This window comes from Salvelinus namaycush, chromosome 5 (assembly GCF_016432855.1).
Source record: "Salvelinus namaycush isolate Seneca chromosome 5, SaNama_1.0, whole genome shotgun sequence".
Taxonomy (NCBI): domain Eukaryota; kingdom Metazoa; phylum Chordata; class Actinopteri; order Salmoniformes; family Salmonidae; genus Salvelinus; species Salvelinus namaycush.
In genome coordinates, this window is record NC_052311.1 from 610,932 (window position 1) to 638,558 (window position 27,627).

At 43.6% G+C, this 27,627-nt stretch overlaps 1 protein-coding gene across 2 annotated transcripts; it reads right to left on the reverse strand.

The window, feature by feature from the left end:
- Positions 1-755: 755 nt before the first annotated feature.
- prelid1a (PRELI domain containing 1a) lies at positions 756-26,568 on the reverse strand. 2 transcript variants are annotated; one of them, XM_038993380.1, is made up of 6 exons: positions 26,460-26,568; positions 25,797-25,933; positions 14,920-15,145; positions 12,667-12,780; positions 5,551-5,629; positions 756-1,761 (listed from the first exon to the last, which is right to left on the reverse strand). In XM_038993380.1, exons 2-6 carry the CDS (start codon positions 25,886-25,888, stop codon positions 1,637-1,639), a joined length of 636 nt encoding a protein of 211 aa, XP_038849308.1. In that variant the 5' UTR covers positions 25,889-25,933; positions 26,460-26,568; the 3' UTR covers positions 756-1,636. The 2 variants fall into 2 exon arrangements, with proteins under 2 accessions (XP_038849308.1, XP_038849309.1); XM_038993381.1 differs by lacking the exon at positions 26,460-26,568 and adding an exon at positions 26,168-26,258.
- Positions 26,569-27,627: the final 1,059 nt, after the last annotated feature.

Here is a 27,627-nt window from a genome sequence, read left to right on the forward strand (position 1 = left end):
CAGTGCCTATGGGGCTCTGGTTAAAAGTAGTACACTATATAGGGAATAGGGCTCTGGTCTAAAGTAGTACACTATATAGGGAATAGGGCTCTGGTTAAAAGTAGTACACTATTAGGGAATAGGGCTCTGGTCTAAAGTAGTACACTATAATAGGGAATAGGGCTCTGGTCTAAAGTAGTGCACTATATAGGGAATAGGGCTCTGGTCTAAAGTAGTGCCCTATATAGGGAGGGAATAAGGTGCCATTTGGGAGGGAATGGTGGGTAGGCCGACAGGTCTAGGATCAGCTTCTCCCTCCCCCCAATCCTAACCGTAGACGTTAGTGGGGGGAAATGCTAAACTGACCCAAGATCAGCGTCTATGGACAGCTTCACCCAACTGTGTGGAACTCCATCATGGTGTTAAGACTTTTTAAGACTACGAAAGTATCGGTCACAAAAACAGCCAGATGGAAACCATAACGAGTCATTTCTGGAGACATGGACCAGTCTCTTGTACTAGCTCCCGATTAAAAAGGACAAGACCCGAGCGACACCGACCGTGCACAGTAGACCACCTGCTGGGTGGGACTGGTGTTGTCCTGTCCTTATTGCTGCCGCATGCCTCCAACAATAACAGTTACTCAGTTGACGCTCTGTGACGTACGATACAACATCTGTAGTGGCCGTACAGCGTCTACTGCAGAAGTCAAGAGCAAAACGTACTTTTTTTTTTTTTGCGTTTCGCAGAGCTGCTGTGAAGGAAGTGAGTTTGTGTTAATACAGGACCCCCCCCCCCCGCTTACCGTCAACCAATCATGTCAACGCGGAGCTATACAGAGCTCTCTGCATTGTTACAACATTTGAGAGGCGCATGGCGATGCGTTACAGAGTTTGATTTAGACTGCATGCCTCCGGAAGCGCCGTAATTGCGTCATACGAAGCCTCCGGACCACATTTCCAAATTAAGCTTGAACGGTCCATGCCCTAGCTCAGTCACACCTAGTGGAGCAACATTTCCAAATCAAGCTTGAACGGTCCATGCCCTAGCTCAGTCACACCTAGTGGAGCAACATTACCAAAGCATTTACAAAATTCCAGAAATGTTCCAGAAATTCTGGTTGGAGGATTTCAGATTTCCTGCTTATTACCTGGAATCTTCCAACTGGTATCTCTGGAAAAACTTGGAATTTTGGAAAAGTTACCGGAATTTTGCAACCCTAATCACAGATCTGGGATCAGATTCCCCTACCTCCAAATGTAATCATTAAGGGGGGTGAATAAGATCTGACTCTGGACAAGCAGTTAGGGCCAAAAAGATCTGGGTTCAAATACTATTCAACATTTTTATTTATTTACTTTTTGTAATTGCTTGAGTCTGCCTGGAGTGCCAAATGAGCAGGGGTTTTCAGTATTCTATTGGTTCCATTGTGCCAGGCATACTTAAAATCGATCCCAGATAAAGTACTTGAAATTATTCCTGAATAGTCTTTGAATCCAGGCAGGTCTGACATGGGCCAATGTCTACTTCCTCCCACTGGCACCTCAGGCTCCAGGATAAAGTTTCTAGGAAGACATTTAGGATCAGATTCCCCTGCCCCCAATCCTAATCTTAACCATATCAGCATCTAGGGGAAACTTCACCCTACACTGGCAGCTCAGACATACTGTTGTTTCTTGTGAGCCTGTGAGGCCAGGTCTTTAGCTTTCTCTTTAGCTGCCAGAGCCGTCTCCCTGGCCCTCTCTGTAGCATGCTCAGCCATGGTCCTGGAGGGGGCCTCACCTGGAGGAGAGAGGAAACGTGGTTAGAGGTTAGAGGAGAGAGGAAACGTGGTTAGAGGTTAGAGGAGAGAGGAAACGTGGTTAGAGGTTAGAAGAGAGAGGAAACGTGGTTAGAGGTTAGAAGAGAGAGGAAACGTGGTTAGAGGAGAGAGGAAACGTGGTTAGAGGTTAGAGGAGAGAGGAAACGTGGTTAGAGGTTAGAGGAGAGAGGAAACGTGGTTAGAGGTTAGAGGAGAGAGGAAACGTGGTTAGAGGTTAGAGGAGAGAGGAAACGTGGTTAGAGGTTAGAGGAGAGAGGAAACGTGGTTAGAGGTTAGAGGAGAGAGGAAACGTGGTTAGAGGTTAGAGGAGAGAGGAAACGTGGTTAGAGGTTAGAGGAGAGAGGAAACGTGGTTAGAGGTTAGAGGAGAGAGGAAACGTGGTTAGAGGTTAGAAGAGAGAGGAAACGTGGTTAGAGGTTAGAGGAGAGAGGAAACGTGGTTAGAGGTTAGAGGAGAGAGGAAACGTGGTTAGAGGTTAGAGGAGAGAGGAAACGTGGTTAGAGGTTAGAGGAGAGAGGAAACGTGGTTAGAGGTTAGAGGAGAGAGGAAACGTGGTTAGAGGTTAGAGGAGAGAGGAAACGTGGTTAGAGGTTAGAAGAGAGAGGAAACGTGGTTAGAGGTTAGAGGAGAGAGGAAACGTGGTTAGAGGTTAGAGGAGAGAGGAAACGTGGTTAGAGGTTAGAGGAGAGAGGAAACGTGGTTAGAGGTTAGAAGAGAGAGGAAACGTGGTTAGAGGTTAGAGGAGAGAGGAAACGTGGTTAGAGGTTAGAGGAGAGAGGAAACGTGGTTAGAGGTTAGAGGAGAGAGGAAACGTGGTTAGAGGTTAGAGGAGAGAGGAAACGTGGTTAGAGGTTAGAGGAGAGAGGAAACGTGGTTAGAGGTTAGAGGAGAGAGGAAACGTGGTTAGAGGTTAGAGGAGAGAGGAAACGTGGTTAGAGGAGAGAGGAAACGTGGTTAGAGGAGAGAGGAAACGTGGTTAGAGGAGAGAGGAGAGAGGAAACGTGGTTAGGCTAGAGGAGAGAGGAAACGTGGTTAGGTTAGAGGAGAGAGGAAACGTGGTTAGAGGTTAGAGGAGAGAGGAAACGTGGTTAGAGGTTAGAGGAGAGAGGAAACGTGGTTAGAGGTTAGAGGAGAGAGGAAACGTGGTTAGAGGTTAGAAGAGAGAGGAAACGTGGTTAGAGGTTAGAGGAGAGAGGAAACGTGGTTAGAGGTTAGAGGAGAGAGGAAACGTGGTTAGGTTAGAGGAGAGAGGAAACGTGGTTAGGTTAGAGGAGAGAGGAAACGTGGTTAGGTTAGAGGAGAGAGGAAACGTGGTTAGAGGAGAGAGGAAACGTGGTTAGAGGAGAGAGGAAACGGGGTTAGAGGAGAGAGGAAACGTGGTTAGAGGAGAGAGGAGAGAGGAAACGTGGTTAGGCTAGAGGAGAGAGGAAACGTGGATAGGCTAGAGGAGAGAGGAAACGTGGTTAGGCTAGAGGAGACGTGGTTAGGCTAGAGGAGAGAGGAAACGTGGTTAGGCTAGAGGAGAGAGGAAACGTGGTTAGGTTAGAGGAGAGAGGAAACGTGGTTAGGTTAGAGGAGAGAGGAAACGTGGTTAGGCTAGAGGACAGAGGAAACGTGGTTAGGCTAGAGGACAGAGGAAACGTGGTTAGGCTAGAGGACAGAGGAAACGTGGTTAGGCTAGAGGACAGAGGAAACGTGGTTAGGCTAGAGGACAGAGGAAACGTGGTTAGGCTAGAGTAGAGAGGAAACGTGGTTAGGTTAGAGGAGAGAGGAAACGTGGTTAGGTTAGAGAAGAGAGAGCGAGGAAACATGGTGGTTAGAACATGGTTGGAGGTAAGGAGTCTAAATCCCTCAAATTCAAAGGTCTTGAAAAAGAAGGGTCAACACTGCAAATATTGACTCTTTGTATCAACTTTATATAATTATCAATAAAAGCCTTTGACACTTATAAAATGCTTGTAATTATACTTCAGTATTCCATAGTAACATCTGACAAAAATATCTAAAGACACTGAAGCAGCAAACTGTGGAAATTAATATTTGTGTCATTCTCAAAACTTTTGGCCACGACTGAACTGAACCGTTTCTACCGCTCCGTTTCTACCGCTCCCCCGCAACACCGCGCCGTTCCTACCGCAACACCGTGCCGTTTCTACCGCAGCACCGCGCCGTTTCTACCGCAGCACCGCGCCGTTTCTACCGCAGCACCGCGCCGTTTCTACCGCAGCACCGCGCCGTTTCTACCGCAGCACCGCGCCGTTTCTACCGCAGCACCGCGCCGTTTCTACCGCAGCACCGCGCCGTTTCTACCGCAGCACCGCGCCGTTTCTACCGCAGCACCGCGCCGTTTCTACCGCAGCACCGCGCCGTTTCTACCGCAGCACCGCGCCGTTTCTACCGCAGCACCGCGCCGTTCCTACCGCAGCACCGCGCCGTTTCTACCGCAGCACCGCGCCGTTTCTACCGCAGCACCGCGCCGTTTCTACCGCAGCACCGCGCCGTTTCTACCGCAGCACCGCGCCGTTTCTACCGCAGCACCGCGCCGTTTCTACCGCAGCACCGCGCCGTTTCTACCGCAGCACCGCGCCGTTTCTACCGCAGCACCGCGCCGTTTCTACCGCAGCACCGCGCCGTTTCTACCGCAGCACCGCGCCGTTTCTACCGCAGCACCGCGCCGTTTCTACCGCAGCACCGCGCCGTTTCTACCGCAGCACCGCGCCGTTTCTACCGCAGCACCGCGCCGTTTCTACCGCAGCACCGCGCCGTTTCTACCGCAGCACCGCGCCGTTTCTACCGCAGCACCGCGCCGTTTCTACCGCAGCACCGCGCCGTTCCTACCGCAGCACCGCGCCGTTCCTACCGCAGCACCGCGCCGTTTCTACCGCAGCACCGCGCCGTTTCTACCGCAGCACCGTGCCGTTTCTACCGCAGCACCGCGCCGTTTCTACCGCAGCACCGTGCCGTTTCTACCGCAGCACCGTGCCGTTTCTACCGCAGCACCGCGCCGTTTCTACCGCAGCACCGCGCCGTTTCTACCGCAGCACCGCGCCGTTTCTACCGCAGCACCGCGCCGTTTCTACCGCAGCACCGCGCCGTTTCTACCGCAGCACCGCGCCGTTTCTACCGCAGCACCGTGCCGTTTCTACCGCAGCACCGCGCCGTTTCTACCGCAGCACCGTGCCGTTTCTACCGCAGCACCGTGCCGTTTCTACCGCAGCACCGTGCCGTTTCTACCGCAGCACCGGGCCGTTTCTACCGCAGCACCGCGCCGTTTCTACCGCAGCACCGCGCCGTTTCTACCGCAGCACCGCGCCGTTTCTACCGCAGCACCGCGCCGTTTCTACCGCAGCACCGCGCCGTTTCTACCGCAGCACCGCGCCGTTTCTACCGCAGCACCGCGCCGTTTCTACCGCAGCACCGCGCCGTTTCTACCGCAGCACCGCGCCGTTTCTACCGCAGCACCGTGCCGTTTCTACCGCAGCACCGTGCCGTTTCTACCGCAGCACCGTGCCGTTTCTACCGCTCCCCCACAACACCGTGCCGTTTCTACCGCAACACCGTGCCGTTTCTACCGCTCCCCCACAACACCGTGCCGTTTCTACCGCAACACCGTGCCGTTTCTACCGCCCCACCACAACACAGTACTGTTTCTACTGCTCCACTGCACATAGTACAACTAATAATAAGGAACTGAATTGATAGCCCCACCTTATTTTACAGCGTAATAAAACAACTGGCCTTCATCTTACCTTGCATTTTGGCCAGGACGTATTCAAACCCTTTCATGGTCTTTGCAACACTGGTCTTGAACCGGGCAAGGCCGAATTCCTGTAAAGTGAGGCCATACATTAATGATGGTTAGCGTATGACAGGGAATGCTGGTCTTGTTGTGTGGTATGACTGACAGTGATGTTAGTTCCTGTGGTGGTATTTGTATTTATTATGAATCCCCATTAGTTCCTGCCAAGGCAGCAGCTACTCTTCCTGGGGTTTATTATGGATCCCCATTAGTTCCTGCCAAGGCAGCAGCTACTCTTCCTGGGGTTTATTATGGATCCCCATTAGTTCCTGCCAAGGCAGCAGCTACTCTTCCTGGGGTTTATTATGGATCCCCATTAGTTCCTGCCAAGGCAGCAGCTACTCTTCCTGGGGTTTATTATGGATCCCCATTAGTTCCTGCCAAGGCAGCAGCTACTCTTCCTGGGGTTTATTATGGATCCCCATTAGTTCCTGTCAAGGCAGCAGCTACTCTTCCTGGGGTTTATTATGGATCCCCATTAGTTCCTGCCAAGGCAGCAGCTACTCTTCCTGGGGTCCAGCAAAATTAAGGCAGTTATGAATGTAATGTTTTTAAAATTGTATAGCAGAATTCACTACACACGAAGTATGTGCCCTCAGGCCTATACTCTACTACCACATATCTATAACACAAAATCCGTGTGTCTGTGTTTGTGTCTCTTCTCAGTCCCCGCTGTTCCATAAGGTGTATTTTTTACCTGTTTTAAAAAAATCTGTTTCTCCTGCTGCATCAGTTACTTGATGTGGAATAGAGTTACATGTAGTCATGGCTCTATGTAGTACTGTGCACCTCCCATAGTCTGTTCTGGACTTGGGGATTGTGAAGAGACCTCTGGTGGCATGTCGTGGTGTATTTAAAAAATATATATTATCAAACCTTTATTTAACTTGGCAAGTCAGTTAAGAACAAATTCTTATTTACAATGACGGCCTAGGAACAGTGCCTTGTTCAGGAGCAGAACGACAGATTTTTACCTTGTCAGCTTGGGGATTCGATTTAGCAACCTTTCGGTTACTGGTCCAACGCTCTAACCACTAGGCTACCTGCCGGTATGCATAGGTGTCTTTCAACATACATCTCTCATAAATACCAGTAGTGATGAAGTCAATCTCTCCTCCACTTTGAGCCAGGAGAGATTGACATGCATATTATTGTTAGCTCTCTGTGTACATCCAAGGGCCAGCCGTGCTGCCCTGTTCTGAGACAATTGCAATTTTTTAAAGTCCTTATGTGTCACCTGACCACACGACTGAACAGTAGTCCAGGTGCGACAAAACTAGGGCCTGTAGGACCTGCCTTGTTGATAGTGTTGTTAAGGTAGAAACTAGGGCCTGTAGGACCTGCCTTGTTGATAGTGTTGTTAAGAAGGTAGAAACTAGGGCCTGTAGGACCTGCCTTGTTGATAGTGTTGTTAAGAAGGTAGAAACTAGGGCCTGTAGGACCTGCCTTGTTGATAGTGTTGTTATGAAGGCAGAGCATCGCTTTATTATGGACAGACTTCTCCCCATCTTAGCTACTGTTGTGTCAATATGTTTTGACCATGACAGTTTACAATCCAGGGTTACTCCAAGCAGTTTAGTCACCTCAACTTGCTCAATTTCCACATTATTTATTAAAGGATTTAGTTGAGGTTTATGGTTTAGTGAATGGCGTATGTCGCAGGTCACTACTTCACAGGAGAGCCGTTTGAACGCAATGCGTTTTTTGGGGCAGAAATACCTTCTCGAACATGTGAACTTTCATGTGCCTCAATAACAAACTTGTATGCCGTCTGTAAATACTAAGAACATTCGTTCAATTACGAGCCTAGTTGATTTTAGCCACAGAAAGAGACAGCAACCTTCCCGCTAGCCATGGTAGGCTGAGATATTGAGTGGGCTGGACATGCCGAGAGATGAGTTTGGATTGGTCTGCCATATAGCAGGCTTCTGTCTATTTGACCTGGTCAGTATGTCTAGGTAATCATGTCTAACGCGTTTTTTTAAATGTATCTTGTTTTGAAAAAAATCTGTGGAATTAGAGTATTATAACTAAGGAGATGGAGAAAACACCTGTCTCCGGATTACATCTTCAAACTAAAAGGCAACCATGGCATCCGACAGGAGACACGTCCAACCATGAATGATGTATATGGGCAAGATACTCCAGCTAGCTACATTTTCAGATATTTTAAATTGACTGAAAAAGCCATTTGCTTGGCTAGCTATAGCCAAATGTTAACAGCTAACCTGGTTGCTTAGCTACCTGCTGATTCATGCAGGGTAGTGACGTCATGAGTTGGGATTATGGTTCACCTACCTACAGGTCTTAACAAAAGGATGCAAGTAACCATTTCGGGTGTGTTCGTAAATTCAGTCTGGCCATCTACTCCGATTTCAGAACACTCTCGTCTGACTGTGCCAGAATGCAGAATAACTGATGAATTTACGAATGCGCAACATCCGTTGAATATGGCCGGTGTCAGTAAACGTCGGGCAAAAAAAGCGTAATTGTTGCCAGCGGCACAGTTACAAGTCACCAACGCTCTGGATAACCAGCTCTGCTAGGGCGAGTATAATGGTCAGAGTTGGGTGTTCTCTCATTATGTGTTTGGAAGTAGTTAGCCAATGTTAGCCAGTTAGCTTGGGTGCTTGACTGCCGTTGTAAGGTCAGAACGTTCGGATCAACCCTACTCCTCGTCCAGAGTGCGCTCTAAATGCTCCGAGAGCGACACGTTTTGAATTTACGAACGGACAATCTGACAGCACAGTTGCAGTCATCAATGCTCTGGATAACATAAAAACAGCCTAACCCGCTCCGCTAGGGCGAGTAATGTTCAGTGAGCTGTTCTCTCATTTGTGTCTGGAAGTAGCTAGCAAGTTAGCCAACGTTAGCAAGTTGTGCTTGAACACTCAGATCAACCCTTAAAGAGATGGGTGTGGCTAAAGCTTAAGAGGGTGTGAATGATGCGGAATGGGTGGGCTCTCCAGTAGTAGCAAAAACATTCAAAGGGCCATTTTTTTCAAAAGTGAGTTTAAAAGTTTGTCAACTTTCAAAGCATAATTACCCATTGTTCCTCAACTGTAGTGCATGATGTACCATTTCATACCTCTGAGTCTTGACTTATCCAATGTAATTTTGCTACATAAGATCGTTTTGAGCCGGTCAGTCACATTATAGCAGGGCGTGTAAAGCCATAACACATATGTACATCTAACAAGACAGCCCACCCCAATAATTTTATCATCAATTTCTCTTAGCCAATCATCAGTCATTTGTGTAAGTGCTGTGCTTGTTGTTCATTTTAATTTGTTTACTGTAAAATAGCATTGTATCTGGTCAAACACCATATTTTCCAAAACTTTACTATGGGTTGGTAACAGGTCAGCTATTTGAGCCAGTAAAGTTTTTTTTTTACTATTCTTAAATAGCGGAATGACTTTAGCTTCCCTTCAGGTCTGAGGGCACATACTTTCTGGTAGGCTTAAAATTTAAGATATGACAAATAGGAGTGGCAATATCGTCCGCTATTATCCTCAGTAATTTTCCATCCAGATTGTCAGACCCCAGTGGCTTGTCATTGTTGATAGACAACAATTTTCTCACCTCTTCCACACTCCCTTTATCGGGAACTCAAAATTACAATGCTTGTCTTTCATAATTTGGTCAGATATACTTGGATGTGTAGTGACAGCATTTGTCGCTGGCATGTCATGCCTAAATTTGCTAATCTTGCCAATGAAAACAATCATTAAAAGTAGATGGCAATATCAGTCGGTTTTGTAATGAATGTGCTGAGTTTTTCCCCCCAACATTTAAGAACCTCCAAAGCTTTTTACTATCATTCTTTATGTCATTTATTTGTTTCATAGTATATTATATTTTTTATTTAGTCACATGATTTCTCCATTTGCAGGACGTTTGCTAATCGGTTGTGCAGCCAGACTTATTTGCCATTCCTTTTGCCTCATCCCTCTCAACCATACAATTGTTCAATTCCTCATCAATCCACTGGGATTTAAGTTTACAGTTATTTTCTTAATGGGGGCATGCTTATTGGTAACTGAAATAAGTAATTTCATAAATGTGTCAAGTGCAGTGTCTAGTTTCTTCTCATTACACACCACGGACCAACAAATATTCTTTACATCAGCAACATATGAATCACTACAAAACTTATTGTATGACCTCTTATACACTATATTAGGCCCAGCCTTTGGAACTGTGGTTTTACTAGATATGGCTACTATATTGTGATCACTACATCTGATGAATCTGGATACTGCTTTCAAGCACAATTTCTGCAGCATTAGTGAAGATGTGATCAATACATGTTGATGATTTAACTCCTGTGCTGTTTGTAATGACCCTGGTAGGTTGACTGATGACCTGAATCAGGTTCAAGGCACTGGTTACAGTTTGAAGCTTTTTGTTGAGTGGGCAGCTTGATGAGAGCTAGTCAATATTTAAAATCACCCAGAAAATATACTTCTCTGTTGATATCACATACATTATCAAGCATTTCACAGATATTATCCAGATACTGACTGTTAACACTTGGTGGTCTATAGCAGCTTCCCACCAGAATGGGCTTTAGGTGAGGCAGATGAACCTGTAGCCATATTACTTCAACAGTATTTAACATGAGATCCCCTCTAAGCTTTACAGGAATGTGGCTCTGAATATAAACAGCAACACCTCCACTGGCATTTCAGTAGATGTTATAACCATGTATTGCTACCACTATCATCAAAGGTATTATCTAAGTGAGTTTCAGAGATAGTCAGAATATGAATGTCATCTGTTACTAGCAAATTATTAATTTCATGAACCTTGTTTCTTAAGCTGCCGGCTATTTTTAACACTTTTCTGGGATGCTTGCTTGTTTTTTATTGCTTTACTGGGAAGCAGAAGTAGATATTTTCATATTATTTATGTTTGTGTAGTGATGTTAGTATAGACATGTCTAAACTGATTCCCGTTGTCACTAACTTTCACAAGGCTCTGTAAACCCGACTGGACAGTTTAATAGCCAACACACCAGCTGAGGGTTTATCAAAGTCAGATAACAGACAGTAAATCAACAACTTCTACACAGGCTGAAACAGGCAAACTGCCAGCTTGTGGTTCCTTTACGACAGTCTTTCTGTAACTCATACATGGCTCCATATCTACATCCTATACATGGCTCCATATCTACATCCTATACATGGCTCCATATCTACATCCTATACATGGCTCCATATCTACGTACTATACATGGCTCCATATCTACATCCTATACATGGCTCCATATCTACATCCTATACATGGCTCCATATCTACATCCTATACATGGCTCCATATCTACATCCTATACATGGCTCCATATCTACATCCTATACATGGCTCCATATCTACATCCTATAGATGGCTCCATATCTACATCCTATAGATGGCTCCATATCTACATCCTATACATGGCTCCATATCTACATCCTATACATGGCTCCATATCTACATCCTATAGATGGCTCCATATCTACATCCTATAGATGGCTCCATATCTACATCCTATAGATGGCTCCATATCTACATCCTATACATGGCTCCATATCTACATCCTATAGATGGCTCCATATCTACATCCTATAGATGGCTCCATATCTACATCCTATAGATGGCTCCATATCTACGTCCTATACATGGCTCCATATCTACGTCCTATACATGGCTCCATATCTACGTACTATACATGGCTCCATATCTACGTACTATACATGGCTCCATATCTACGTACTATACATGGCTCCATATCTACGTACTATACATGGCTCCATATCTACGTACTATACATGGCTCCATATCTACGTACTATACATGGCTCCATATCTACGTACTATACATGGCTCCATATCTACGTCCTATACATGGCTCCATATCTACATCCTATAGATGGCTCCATATCTACATCCTATACATGGCTCCATATCTACATCCTATACATGGCTCCATATCTACATCCTATACATGGCTCCATATCTACATCCTATAGATGGCTCCATATCTACATCCTATACATGGCTCCATATCTACATCCTATAGATGGCTCCATACTATCCATAGATGGCTCCATATCTACATCCTATAGATGGCTCCATATCTACATCCTATAGATGGCTCCATATCTACATCCTATAGATGGCTCATCTACATCATAAGGCTCCATATCTACATCTATAGATGGCTCCATATCTACATCATAGATGGCTCCATATCTACATCCTATAGATGGCTCCATATCTCATCCTATAGATGGCTCCATATTACATCTATAGATGGCTCCATATCTACATCCTATAGATGGCTCCATATCTACATCCTATAGTGGTCCATATCTACATCCTATAGAAGGCTCCATATCAATCCTATAGATGGCTCCATATCTACATCCTATAGATGGCTCCATATCTACATCCTATACATGGCTCCATACTACATCCTATACATGGCTCCATATCTATCCTATACATGGCTCCATATCTACACCCTATACATGGCTCCATATCACATCCTATAATGGCTCCATACTACATCCTATATGGCTCCATATCTACATCCTATACATGGCTCCATATCTACATCCTATACATGGCTCCATATCTACATCCTATAGATGGCTCCATATCTACATCCTATACATGGCGGTAGAAAGATTGTCAAGTCAGGGACTTTCTAGGGACCCCACCCTTACAGCACCACTTAGTTCCCACTGGCCCTTTAACCTTTAACCCCACCGACCTGTATAAACACACACCTGTATAGCTCTGGAGAGCCCGTAGAGGTTAACCCCACCAACATGTATAAACACACACCTGTATAGCTCTGGAGAGCCCGTAGAGGTTAACCCCACCAACATGTATAAACACACACCTGTATAGCTCTGGAGAGCCCGTAGAGGTTAACCCCACCAACCTGTATAAAACACCAACCTGTATAGCTCTGGAGAGCCCGTAGAGGTTAACCCCACCAACCTGTATAAACACACACCTGTATAGCTCTGGAGAGCCCGTAGAGGTTAACCCCACCAACCTGTATAAACACACACCTGTATAGCTCTGGAGAGCCCGTAGAGGTTAGACGAGATCCAGGCCTCTCTGTTAATCTCCGTCCAGCTGGTGTTGTCAGGGTTAATTCTGTACTCACAACGCTCCTCCACAGACTGACAGGGGAATCAAAACATAGACCTTATTAGGACTAAAAGTAAATATAGTGCATTCAGAAAGTATAACGTTACAGCCTTATTCTAAAATGGATTCAATTAATTGTTTTCCTCATCAATCTACACACAATGACAAAGCGAAAAACAGGTGGACATTTTTGCTAAAATATTAAAAATAGAAAACAGAAATCAACCAATCAATCAAATGTATTTATAAAGCCCTTTTTTTACATCAGCTGATATCTCAAAGTGCTGTACAGAAACCCAGCCTAAAACCCCAAACAGCAAGCAATGCAGATGTAGAAGAAATAACTTTACATAAATGTTCAGACCCTTGAGAGGATCTGCAGAGAAGAATGGGAGAAACTACACAAATACAGATGAGCCGAGCTTATAGCGTCATACCCAAGAAGACTCGAGGCTGTAATCGCTGCCAAAGGTGTTTCAACAAAGGTCTGAATACTTATGTAAAAGTGATCGTTTTTTTTACTTGAAATACATTTGTAACCATTTCTAAAAACCTGCTTTTGCTTTGTCATTATGGAGGTATTGTGTGTAGATTGATGTGAGGGGGGGGGGGGGGGACACAATTTAATCGATTTTAGAATAAGGCTGTAACAAAATGTGGAAAACGTCAAAGGGGCCTGAATACTTTTCCAATGCTGGAGTAGGAGATAGTCAGTCATTTTTATTAGGATCCCCATTCGCTAACGCCAGCTAATCTTCCTGGGGTCCACATTGTATTAAGAGCTGGTTCATGTCTTCATAGTGACTTCAGGGGAACTCCCACCAGAGAAATACTGCTCAAATTCATATACACAAAAGTATGTGGACACTCCTTCAAATTAGTAGATTTGGCCGTTTCAGCCAAACACGTTGCCGACAGGTGTATATATATATATTTAAAAAAAAATCGAGCACACAGCCATGCAATCTCCATAGACAAACATTGTCAGTAGAATGGCCTTACTGAAGAGCTTAGTGATTTTCAACGTGGCACCGTCATAGGATGCCACCTTTCCAACAAGTCAGTTCGTCAAATTTCTGCCCTGCTAGAGCTGCCCCCGGTCAACTGTAAGTGCTGTTATTGTGATGTGGAAACGTCTAGGAACAACAACGGCTCAGCCATGAAGTGGTAGGCCACACAAGCTCACAGAACGGAATCGACGAGTGCTGAATTGCGTAAAAATTGTCTGTCCTCGTTTGCAACACTCACTACTGAGTTCCAAACTGCCTCTGGAAGCAACGTCAGCACAACTGTTCATCGGGAGCTTCATGAAATGGGTTTCCATGGCTGAGCAGCCGCACACAAGCCTAAGATAACCATGCACAATGCCAAGCATCGAGTGGTATAAAGCTCACCGCCATTGGACTCTCGAGCAGTGGTTCTCTCGAGTGATGAATCATGCTTCACCATCTGGCAGTCCGACGGACGAATCTGGGGTTTGGAGGATGCCAGGAGAACGCTACCTGCCCCAATGCATAGTGCCAACTGTAAAGTTTGGTGGAAGAGGAATATTGGTCTGGGTCTGTTTTTCATGGTTCGGGCCCCTTAGTTCCAGTGAAGGGAAATCTTAACACTACATCATACAACAGCATTCTAGACAATTCTGTCCTCCCAACTTTGTGGCAACAGTTTGGGGAAGGCCCTTTCCTGTTTCAGCATGACAATGCTCCCGTGCACAAAGCGAGGTCCATACAGAAATGGTTTGACAAGTTATGTGTGGAAGAACTTGACTGGCCTGCACAGAGCCCTGACCTCAACCCCATCGAATACCTTTGGGATGAATTGGAACACCGACTGCGAGCCAGGCCTAATCGCCCAACATCAGTGCCCGACCTCACTAATGCTCTTGTGGCTGAATGGAAGCAAGTCCCAGCAGCAATGTTCCAACATCTAGTGGAAAGCTTTCCCAGAAGAATGGAGGCTGTTATAACAGCAAAGGGGGGGGGACCAACTTTATATTAATTCCCATGATTTTGTAATGAGATGTTCGACGAGAAGGTGTCCACATACTTTTGGTCATGTAGTGTAGATTCAAAAGATAAAGACTTGCGTTACCTCCCTGAGCTAATAACAAGGCTTTAGCTCAGCAGGCTAGCACAGTCACGGTTCGAATCCCAGTCGGTCACACGTACCATCATACGTGCGTGGCTGATGTTCCAAGTCAGCGTTGTCATGGTTCTGTTCTGGGGGTCCACGATGGAATCCTCGATGATGTAGGCGTGCCTGGCCACGGTAACCGGCAGGTACTTCTCCATCCAGCGAGGGGCGCGGTTAGTTTTGGTCAGCAGTCGCCTAGAGACCAGACGGTTACCGGGAGTTACGTCCCTGAAGATGATGTCCTCCGTCAGGACATGGTTACTGTGGGGGAGAGAAGAGAGGAGAGTTCATTGTAATATTATATTACAGTTAGAGATATGCTGGGGAGAAAGGAGATGGGAGGGGTGAATGTGTGATTCAGAGACACTTTACAGCTTAAAAGGATACCAAAAGATTAGAGGTCGAAACGTTGTATCTGTCAATGGCGCTGCCCGTGCCCTCACATAATGGGACAGCTACAACGTTACGCCGTCTATCCGTCTCTATGCTACGCCGTTACGCCGTCTATCCGTCTCTATGCTACGCCGTCTATCCGTCTCTATGCTACGCCGTCTATCCGTCTCTATGCTACGCCGTCTATCCGTCTCTATGCTACGACGTTACGCCGTCTCTATGCTACGCCGTCTATCCGTCTCTATGCTACGCCGTCTATCCGTCTCTATGCTACGCCGTCTATCCGTCTCTATGCTACGACGTCTATCCGTCTCTATGCTACGACGTCTATCCGTCTCTATGCTACGACGTCTATCCGTCTCTATGCTACGACGTCTATCCGTCTCTATGCTACGACGTCTATCGTATCATGCTACGACGTCATCCGTCTCTATGCTACGACGTCTATCCGTCTCTATGCTACGAGTCTATCCGTCTCTATGCTACGACGTCTATCCGTCTCTATGCTAGACGTTATCCGTCTCTATGCTAGACTCTTCGTTCTATGCTACGACGTCTATCCGTCTCTATGCTACGACGTCTATCCGTCTCTATGCTACGACGTCTATCCGTCTCTATGCTACAACGTTACGACGTCTATCCGTCTATGCTACAACGTTACGACGTCTATCCGTCTCTATGCTACAACGTTACGACGTCTATCCGTCTCTATGCTACAACGTTACGACGTCTATCCGTCTCTATGCTACAACGTTACGACGTCTATCCGTCTCTATGCTACAACGTTACGACGTCTATCCGTCTCTATGCTACAACGTTACGACGTCTATCCGTCTCTATGCTACAACGTTACGACGTCTATCCGTCTCTATGCTACGACGTCTATCCGTCTCTATGCTACAACGTTACGACGTCTATCCGTCTATGCTACAACGTTACGACGTCTATCCGTCTCTATGCTACAACGTCTATCCGTCTCTATGCTACAACGTTACGACGTCTATCCGTCTCTATGCTACGACGTCTATCCGTCTCTATGCTACAACGTTACGACGTCTATCCGTCTCTATGCTACAACGTTACGACGTCTATCCGTCTCTATGCTACAACGTTACGACGTCTATCCGTCTCTATGCTACAACGTTACGACGTCTATCCGTCTCTATGCTACAACGTTACGACGTCTATCCGTCTCTATGCTACAACGTTCGACGTCTATCCGTCTCTATGCTCAAACGTTACGACGTCTATCCGTCTCTATGCTACAACGTTACGACGTCTATCCGTCTCTATGTACAACGTTACGACGTCTATCCGTCTCTATGCTACAACGTTACGACGTCTATCCGTCTCAGTTACACGTCTATCCGTCTCTATGCTACAACGTTACGACGTCTATCCGTCTCTATGTTACGACGTCTATCCGTCTCTATGCTACAACGTTACGACGTCTATACGTCTCTATGCTACAACGGGGGTAAGAATGAGGAAGTGGATAGAATGTCATTTCTTATGATTATCAGTGAAATGAACATGATAAAATAGATACTATCACGACACCACAACAACAACAGGTGTATTAACCAAAGTCCCAGAATAGCCCTTGATCCAGACAGGTAAACTCAGCTACTGCTCTGTTCATATCATTGGGCATCTTTTGAGGTCAGTATCATTATTTAAATACATCAAAACAATTCAAAAGACAGCCATGTATGCATTAATGAATAAATTATAAAAATCATGCACTCAGAACCCTTCACTTTTTACACCTTTTGGTTAAGTTACAGCCTTATTCTAAAATGGATTGAATTAAATATTTTCCTCATCAATCAACAAACAAAACCCCATAATGACAAAGTGAAAAGGTTTTTAGAATTTTTGCAAATGTATAACAGAAATACCTTATTTACGTAAGTATTCAGACCTTTTGCTATGAGACTCGAAATTGAGCTCAGGTGCATCCTGTTTCCATTGATTATCCTTGAGATGTTTCTACAACTTGATTGGAGTCCATCTGTGTTAAATTCAATTGATTGGACATGATTTGGAAAGGCACACACCTGTCTATATAAAGGTCCCACAATTGACAGTGCACGTCACAGCAAAAACCAAGCCATGAGGTCAAAGGAATTGTCCGTAGAGCTCCGAGACAGGATTGTGTCGAGGCACAGTTCTGGGGAAGGGTACCAAAACATTTCTGTAACATTGAAGGTCCCCAAAAACACCGTGGCCTCCACCATTCTTAAATGGAAGATGTTTGGAACCACCAAGACTCTTCCTGGAGCTGGCCGCCCGGCCAAACTGAGCAATCGGGGGAGAAGGGCCTTGGTCAGGGAGGTGACCAAGAACCCGATGGTCAATCTGACAGAGCTCCAGAGTTCTTCTGTGGAGATGGGAGAACCTTCCATAAGGACAACCATCTCTGCAGCAGTGAAAGGCACACGACAGCCCGCTAGGAGTTTGCCAAAAGGCACCTAAAGGACTCTCAGACCATTTGAAACCAAGATTTAATTATTTGGCCTAAATGCCAAGCGTCACGTCAGGAGGAACCCAGGCAACACTCATCACCTGGACAATACCATCCCTACGGTGAAGCATGGTGGTGGCACCATCCCTACGGTGAAGCATGGTGGTGGCACCATCATGCTGTGGGGATGTTTTTCAGCGGCAGGGACTGGGAGACTAGTCAGGATCGAAGTACAGGGAGATCCTTGATTAAAACCTGCTTCAGAGCGCTCAGGACCTCAGCTACCTCCGCCTTTGTGCAAGGAGGTGCACTGCCAGAGCCCTGCAAAATGACCTCCAGCAGGCCACAAATGTGCATGTGTCAGCATATGGTCTCACAAGGGGTCTGAGGATCTCATCTCGGTACCTAATGGCAGTCAGGCTACCTCTGGCGAGCACATGGAGGGCTGTGCGGCCCCACAAAGAAATGCCACCCCACACATGACTGACCCACCGCCAAACCGGTCATGCTGGAGGATGTTGCAGGCAGCAGAACGTTCTCCACGGCGTCTCCAGACTCTGTCACGTCTGTCACATGTGCTCATGTGCTCAGTGTGAACCTGCTTTCATCTGTGAAGAGCACAGGGCACCAGTGGCGAATTTGCCAATCTTGGTGTTCTCTGGCAAATGCCAAACGTCCTGCACGGTGTTGGGCTGTAAGCACAACCCCCACCTGTGGACATCGGCCCTCATACCACCCTCATGGAGTCTGTTTCTGACCGTTTGAGCAGACACATGCACATTTGTGGCCTGCTGGAGGTCATTTTGCGGGCTCTGGCAGTGCACCTCCTTGCACAAAGGCGGAGGTAGCGGTCCTGCTGCTGGGTTGTTGCCCTCCTACGGCCTCCTCCACGTCTCCTGTGTACTGGCCTGTCTCCTGGTAGCGCCTCCATGCTCTGGACACTACGCTGACAGACACAGCAAACCTTTTTGCCACAGCTCGCATTGATGTGCCATCCTGGATGAACTGCACTACCTGAGCCATTGTGTGGGTTGTAGACTCCGTCTCATGCTACCACTAGAGTGAAAGCACCGCCAGCATTCAAAAGTGACCAAAACATCAGCCAGGAGCATAGGAACTGAGAAGTGGTCTGTGGTCACCACCTGCAGAACCATTCCTTTATTGGGGGTGTCTTGCTAATTGCCTTAATTTCCACCTTTTGTCTATTCATTTGCACAACAGCATGTGAAATTTATTGTCAATCAGTGTTGCTTCCTAAGTGGACAGTTTGATTTCACAGAAGTATGATTGACTTGGAGTTACATTGTGTTGTTTAAGTGTTCCCTTTATTTTTTTGAGCAGTGTATATTATTCAATAGGTCTAGTCACAATACAGGTAATATATATTATTCAATAGGTCTAGTCACAATACAGGTAATATATATATATTATTCAATAGGTCTAGTCACAATACAGGTAATATATATTATTCAATAGGTCTAGTCACAATACAGGTAATATATATATATATATATATATTATTCAATAGGTCTAGTCACAATACAGGTAATATATATATATTATTCAATAGGTCTAGTCACAATACAGGTAATATATATATATATTATTCAATAGGTCTAGTCACAACACAGGTAATATATATATATTATTCAATAGGTCTAGTCACAATACAGGTAATATATATATATATTATTCAATAGGTCTAGTCACAATACAGGTAATATATATTATTCAATAGGTCTAGTCACAACACAGGTAATATATATATATTATTCAATAGGTCTAGTCACAATACAGGTAATATATATATATTATTCAATAGGTCTAGTCACAATACAGGTAATATATATATATTATTCAATAGGTCTAGTCACAATACAGGTAATATATATATATTATTCAATAGGTCTAGTCACAATACAGGTAATATATATATTATTCAATAGGTCTAGTCACAACACAGGTAATATATATATATTATTCAATAGGTCTAGTCACAATACAGGTAATATATATATATATTATTCAATAGGTCTAGTCACAATACAGGTAATATATATATATATTATTCAATAGGTCTAGTCACAATACAGGTAATATATATTATTCAATAGGTCTAGTCACAACACAGGTAATATATATATATTATTCAATAGGTCTAGTCACAATACAGGTAATATATATATATTATTCAATAGGTCTAGTCACAATACAGGTAATATATATATATTATTCAATAGGTCTAGTCACAATACAGGTAATATATATATATTATTCAATAGGTCTAGTCACAATACAGGTAATATATATATATTATTCAATAGGTCTAGTCACAATACAGGTAATATATATATATTATTCAATAGGTCTAGTCACAATACAGGTAATATATATATATATTATTCAATAGGTCTAGTCACAATACAGGTAATATATATATATATTATTCAATAGGTCTAGTCACAACACAGGTAATATATATATATTATTCAATAGGTCTAGTCACAATACAGGTAATATATATATATTATTCAATAGGTCTAGTCACAATACAGGTAATATATATATATTATTCAATAGGTCTAGTCACAATACAGGTAATATATATATATTATTCAATAGGTCTAGTCACAATACAGGTAATATATATATATTATTCAATAGGTCTAGTCACAATACAGGTAATATATATATATTATTCAATAGGTCTAGTCACAATACAGGTAATATATATATATTATTCAATAGGTCTAGTCACAATACAGGTAATATATATATATTATTCAATAGGTCTAGTCACAATACAGGTAATATATATATATATTATTCAATAGGTCTAGTCACAATACAGGTAATATATATATATATTATTCAATAGGTCTAGTCACAATACAGGTAATATATATATATATTATTCAATAGGTCTAGTCACAATACAGGTAATATATATTATTCAATAGGTCTAGTCACAATACAGGTAATATATATTATTCAATAGGTCTAGTCACAACACAGGTAATATATATATATTATTCAATAGGTCTAGTCACAATACAGGTAATATATATATATTATTCAATAGGTCTAGTCACAATACAGGTAATATATATATATATTATTCAATAGGTCTAGTCACAATACAGGTAATATATATATATTATTCAATAGGTCTAGTTACAATACAGGTAATATATATTATTCAATAGGTCTAGTTACAATACAGGTAATATATATTATTCAATAGGTCTAGTCACAATACAGGTGAATATATATTATTCAATAGGTCTAGTCACAATACAGGTGAATATATATTATTCAATAGGTCTAGTTACAATACAGGTAATATATATTATTCAATAGGTCTAGTTACAATACAGGTAATATATATTATTCAATAGGTCTAGTCACAATACAGGTGAATATATAATATTTTTCAATAGGAGTGAGTCATGCATTGAGTTGAGCTGGTTGTAGCTGATTTCACGGGGCGACAGATGACAGTCTGTTTTTCCATTTGGGACTTATTTTAATTGTACTGATCAACAACATTTACATAGAAGTAGCTTATTTTATAAAAATGCTCGCTCTCTCTTTTACCAGTAATGACATCATTCATGAGGCAAGAGGTGGGCGGCCTGTCGAGAGCAGTCAGTTCGCTGAGGCAATAGATCATCTTTGGTGGAGACGTGCGAGAGATACCGAATAAGTGAATTGATAAAGTTTTGGTGGCTATCAGCTTTGAAAATCTGCATATTTTGCTTTATGGTTTGCATATTATCACAAAAGTACCAGGGTGGTGAATGAATGTTAGCTTCAGCTGTCAGCTAGCTAGGAAAGTTATCCTACAAAGATGGAAGATACCGGTATCTTCTTGCATTGTAAAGGGTTCTAGCCTGTAGGACATTGTTTTGCGAACAGTAACGAACAGTTTCAACATTTCTACATGCCGTGTTAGCTCTCCACTCATGCTGCACAGAAGTTAACAAGTGCGCTATAAAAAGGGGGACATCTGCTGCGCTGATAGACCGGTTTGATCCGTGAGACACATTTGACGTTAGTACCGAAAGTTAAAAATAAATCTAGTGCCAAAACCAGTGGAGGCCGGCACATAATAATGCCTTGACATTTAGTCAATGGTATGAAACATGTGGTTGTTACCATTCCATTGACTCCATTCTAGGCATGACTATGAGCCGTCCTCCCCTCAGCAGCCTCCCCTGCACCAAACCATTTTTCATGTTCTAGTACCGGGAGATTAACAGTAATTGCGCTAAGCTAACGATATGCTAATTTCAATCATTTCCAAACTGCACGCAGACACAGAAAAATGGTTTCCATGAGTTCGTCTGACTGGGTAAGTATCTTGCAGTAACCCTTGAATCACTGACAGTGAATGTTTTGCCAGGTGTGTGTGTGCACTAACAATGCTTCAACTTCACTATGGCTTTAGTGATACAGCAAATAACCTGATTTACAGGTTGGGCATTTATATGGGTTTGTCTAGGACTATTTATAGTACAGCCTAGTCACATTAGGGTTAGTCAAGGTCTATTTATAGTACAGCCTAGTCACATTAGGGTTAGTCAAGGTCTATTTATAGTATAGCCTAGTCACATTAGGGTTAGTCTAGGACTATTTATAGTACAGCCTAGTCACATTAGGAGGGTTAGTCAAGGTCTATTTATAAACTGGGTAGTTTAAGCCCTGAATGCTTATTGGCTGACAGCTGTGGTATATCAGACTGCATACCACAGGTATGACAAAAAAAAATATTTTTACTGCTCTGATTACATTGCCCGGACGGTATATGGTTCTCTCTGCTTCTATTTTCAATCACTTGATGCATTCACACCTGATGCACACTACGTAAACGAAAGCCAAACGTAACCGTGAAAATACACCCCGGAAATACAGAGCTACAGATAATTATATAGACCAGCGTTCTGGAAGTCAGTTTAATAACACTTGCCTGTGGATATTTTGTCTCGTATTTCCACCCGACTAAGGATGAAATCAGCAGACAACAGGTGGAGTAAGTTCAAATTAAGTTTTATTCAACATTGACTTGAAATGGGACTTTTGGGGGATTGATGAACATATAGATGGGGCAGGGGTGGAAAAAGTACCCAACTGTCACACTTCAGTAAAAGTATAAATACATTAATAGAAAGTTGCTCAAGTGAAAGTCACCCAGTAAAATACTACTTGAGTAAAAGTCCAAAAGTATTTGGTTTTAAATATACTTAAGTATCAAAAGTAAAAGTATTAATCATTTCAACTTTCTTATAGTAAGCAAAGCAGATGGCAACGTTTAAAAAAATTGACAGATAGCCAGGGACACACTCCAACACTGACATTATTTACAGATAGACAGGGGCACACTCCAACACTCAGACATTATTTACAGATAGACAGGGGCACACTCCAACACTCAGACATTATTTACAGATAGACAGGGGCACACTCCAACACTCAGACATTATTTACAGATAGACAGGGGCACACTCCAACACTCAGACATTATTTACAGATAGCCAGGGACACACTCCAACACTCAGACATTATTTACAGATAGCCAGGGACACACTCCAACACTCAGACATTATTTACAGATAGCCAGGGACACACTCCAACACTCAGACATTATTTACAGATAGCCAGGGGCACACTCCAACACTCAGACATTATTTACAGATAGCCAGGGGCACATTCCAACACTCAGACATCATTTACAGATAGCCAGGGACACACTCCAACACTCAGACATTATTTACAGATAGCCAGGGACACACTCCAACACTCAGACATTATTTACAGATAGCCAGGGACACACTCCAACACTCAGACATTATTTACAGATAGCCAGGGGCACACTCCAACACTCAGACATTATTTACAGATAGCCAGGGGCACACTCCAACACTCAGACATTATTTACAGATAGCCAGGGGCACACTCCAACACTCAGACATTATTTACAGATAGCCAGGGACACACTCCAACACTCAGACATCATTTACAGATAGCCAGGGACACACTCCAACACTCAGACATTATTTATAGATAGCCAGGGGAACACTCCAACACTCAGACATTATTTACAGATAGCCAGGGGCACATTCCAACACTCAGACATAATTTACAGATAGCCAGGGACACACTCCAACACTCAGACATTATTTACAGATAGCCAGGGGCACACTCAAACATTACAGATAGCCAGGGGCACATTCCAACACTCAGACATTATTTACAAAAGATGCATTTATGTTTAGTGAGTCCGCCAGAACAGAGGTCGTAGGGATGACCACGTGTTCTCTTGATAAGTGCGTGAATTTCACAATTTTCCTGTCCTACTCAGCATTCAAAATGAGTACTTTGGGTTGTGAGGGAAAATGTATGGAGTAAAAGTGAAATATTTTCTTCAGGAATGTAGTGAAGTAAAAGTTGTCAAATATAAATAGTAAAGTACAGATACCCCCAAAAAACTACTTAAGGTACTTTTACACCACTGTAGACAGGTTGGTTGTTTAGCAACGAAACCAACACATGCAGAACTATGGGGCAGAACAGACAGGATTGGCATAGAGTGTTGACAACATGTTAAATATATTTAGTCTCCAATGTTTATTGAAAACATACATTTCCACAATGAGCACTTGTTATACATCGTTACAGTTGTTGGTTAGCTAGCTAGCTAATATTAGCATAGAGGTGACGTCAGTCAAAACAAGTCATAGTATCAAGAACATGATAAAACAAGCTATCTGGCAGCAGCTTGTCATTGTTGGTCGCTATCTGGCAGCAGCTTGTCATTGTTGGTCGCTATCTGGCAGCAGCTTGTCATTGTTGGTCGCTATCTGGCAGCAGCTTGTCATTGTTGGTCGCTATCTGGCAGCAGCTTGTCATTGTTGGTCGCTATCTGGCAGCAGCTTGTCATTGTTGGTCGCTATCTGGCAGCAGCTTGTCATTGTTGGTCGCTATCTGGCAGCAGCTTGTCATTGTTGGTCGCTATCTGGCAGCAGCTTGTCATTGTTGGTCGCTATCTGGCAGCAGCTTGTCATTGTTGGTCGCTATCTGGCAGCAGCTTGTCATTGTTGGTCGCTATCTGGCAGCAGCTTGTCATTGTTGGTCGCTATCTGGCAGCAGCTTGTCATTGTTGGTCGCTATCTGGCAGCAGCTTGTCATTGTTGGTCGCTATCTGGCAGCAGCTTGTCATTGTTGGTCGCTATCTGGCAGTAGCTTGTCATTGTTGGTCGCTATCTGGCAGTAGCTTGTCATTGTTGGTCGCTATCTGGCAGCAGCTTGTCATTGTTGGTCGCTATCTGGCCATCCAAAACCACAACAACAAGACGGACTTCTGCCCCACTGAGGCGCACGCATCATTTTCATGATGTCAGCTAACACATCTATAAATGCGTGGCGTTGTCCTCATAATTTGAATGCGTCACACGTTCCGTGGCTAGGGTTGTGGTATCTTTCTTACCTGTAGAGGCTAGTCCTTCATCATAACTCAGTTCCATAGGGTTAGGGTTCCCACACGAACATAATTATATACTACAGCGCTTGTATACAGATGGAAGACAGAGTGGATTACCTGTGCTATTGTCACTGAAAATTACTGCTAGCTGCAACTGTGTACAATAAATGTGACTTTTTACATTTGTGAAATAATTTATGTGATATGAAAGTAGCGATATGTTTCTAGGACCATACCGCAATTGAGTATCGATTCACATTTAGATTCACATTTAGATTCACATTTAGATGGAGTATTTGTCTGTTTTGGCTTCCAGAGCCAATCCGCCCTATAAACAGAACGTGTAAGGTCCTTGGTCAAAGGCAGCGTTTCCCAAACGCCAAGGGGTGTACGTTTGGATTTTTGCCCTAACACTACACAGCTGATTCAAATAACGAACTCATCATCAAGGAGTAAGGAGTAAGGTGAGGCTCCTTTTGTCCAATATTGGGCTAGGGTATCTTTCTTACCTGTAGGGGTATCTTCCTTACCTGTAGGGGTATCTTCCTTACCTGTAGGGGTATCTTCCTTACCTGTAGGGGTTGGGGTATCGCTCCCAGAAAGCGATGCAGACTTGGTCCCAGGAACTTTTCAGAAGACCCACACAGGCAAAGTACTTCACCATTGTTCCCGTAAAAAGACGACTTTATATGTACACTTTGGTAAATACCTGTTAGAAGAATAGTACACGTGAGTAAGATCAAATTAGCTAGTATATTATCAATTACATGCACATTTGCCCAATTAATCGTGAAATTAGAAGGCTGCAACAAAAAGCGAAACTCCTAGGCAAAGCATAGAAAGTGGAACGTTGCGCTTTAAAATGACAGCTGTCAATCAACTTTGGTTAAATTAAAAACAGTTAACGTGCGCACAAGCCATAGTTAGCTAAGTTAACGTTTACCCGTATGTCCATATTATCGCTATATGCATGTCCATATACCGCTCGATATGCAACCCAGTTCTGCTAACGACATCGCTAGTGACAGTTTGACAGGAAACGGTCACGTCTGCACTCAGTCCCTCGAGTCTTACTAGAATGCTAAGGTAACGAGCTAGTTAGCTAGCATAGAGTGGGTGGTCAACGCCATCAATTAATTAGCTACATAGCTAAAGTGACCCATTTTCATATGAGGAAAAAAAAAAAATCTACACATCTTTCCGCTTGAATATGAAACGGTAAGAAAGCCACTTACCTCGTTGGCAATACCATTTACAGCGGAGATAAGTGCATTTTCTACTACTTTTAGAAGAATGTAGCTTGCAGCTACACGACAGACTGATTCCGGCCAATTGAAAGGGAAGGTCAAGAATAACGACATATCCGGTGAGACCAAGACCAGAGAGGAAGCGGTGAAGCGAGAGCAATCCAAAATCTGGCTTCTCCACAGCAGGTGGCGTTGTTTCGGGGGAAGGAGGGTGGTGGAAGCAGAGAAGGCGCTTGAATCTGATTGCGGTGGAAATAAGGATGAATGGACGTTTGTCCAAAATGATGAAAAATTAAGTAAAATGATTGTGGGAAAGGAATCGTCTAGTGTTGGTTTTACCCCTTTGTATCTGGTAGGAGTTGGTTTTCTGGGAGTATTGGGGCTGTTCTTATATCACAGTGATTGGGGCCTGATTTGGTAGATCAGGGAGAGTGTCCAAAATGGTGAAAAAAGCCTTGGGTAAAGTAGTCAGTGAAATACAAGAGGAGGGTGCTTGCATTGATTTTGTGTGTTTCAGCTGATCAGAAGGAACATTTGTTGGCCTCACTCAAGTGAATTATTATCCTGTGTCGTGTTTTTAGCTACAGAGCAGGGAACCCGTCAAAGGAATAACGCTAAAGAAAATTCCTGGAGTGGTTCATAGGATGAATTGTGTGGTTGATTGAAGGAAGGAGAAGAGTTTGTCTATTCTGTTTTTCGATGTGGAGTCCTAAACCGAGTGCAGCTGTGATATGTGTACTACTCTGTCTTTTGTATCAAATCAAATCTAATTGTATTTGTCACATGCGCCGAATACAACAAGTGTAGACTTTACCGTGAAATGCTTACTTACAAGCCCTTAACCGACAGTGTAGTTCAAGCAGAAGAAAATATTTACCAAGTAGAATAGAATACAAAGTAATAATAAAAGTAACACAATAACAATAGCGAGGCTATATACAGGGTATTACGGTACAGAGTCAATGTGGAGGCTATATACAGGGTATTACGGTACAGAGTCAATGTGGAGGCTATATACAGGGTATTACGGTACAGAGTCAATGTGGAGGCTATATACAGGGTATTACGGTACAGAGTCAATGTGGAGGCTATATAGAGGGTATTACGGTACAGAGTCAATGCGGAGGCTATATACAGGGTATTACGGTACAGAGTC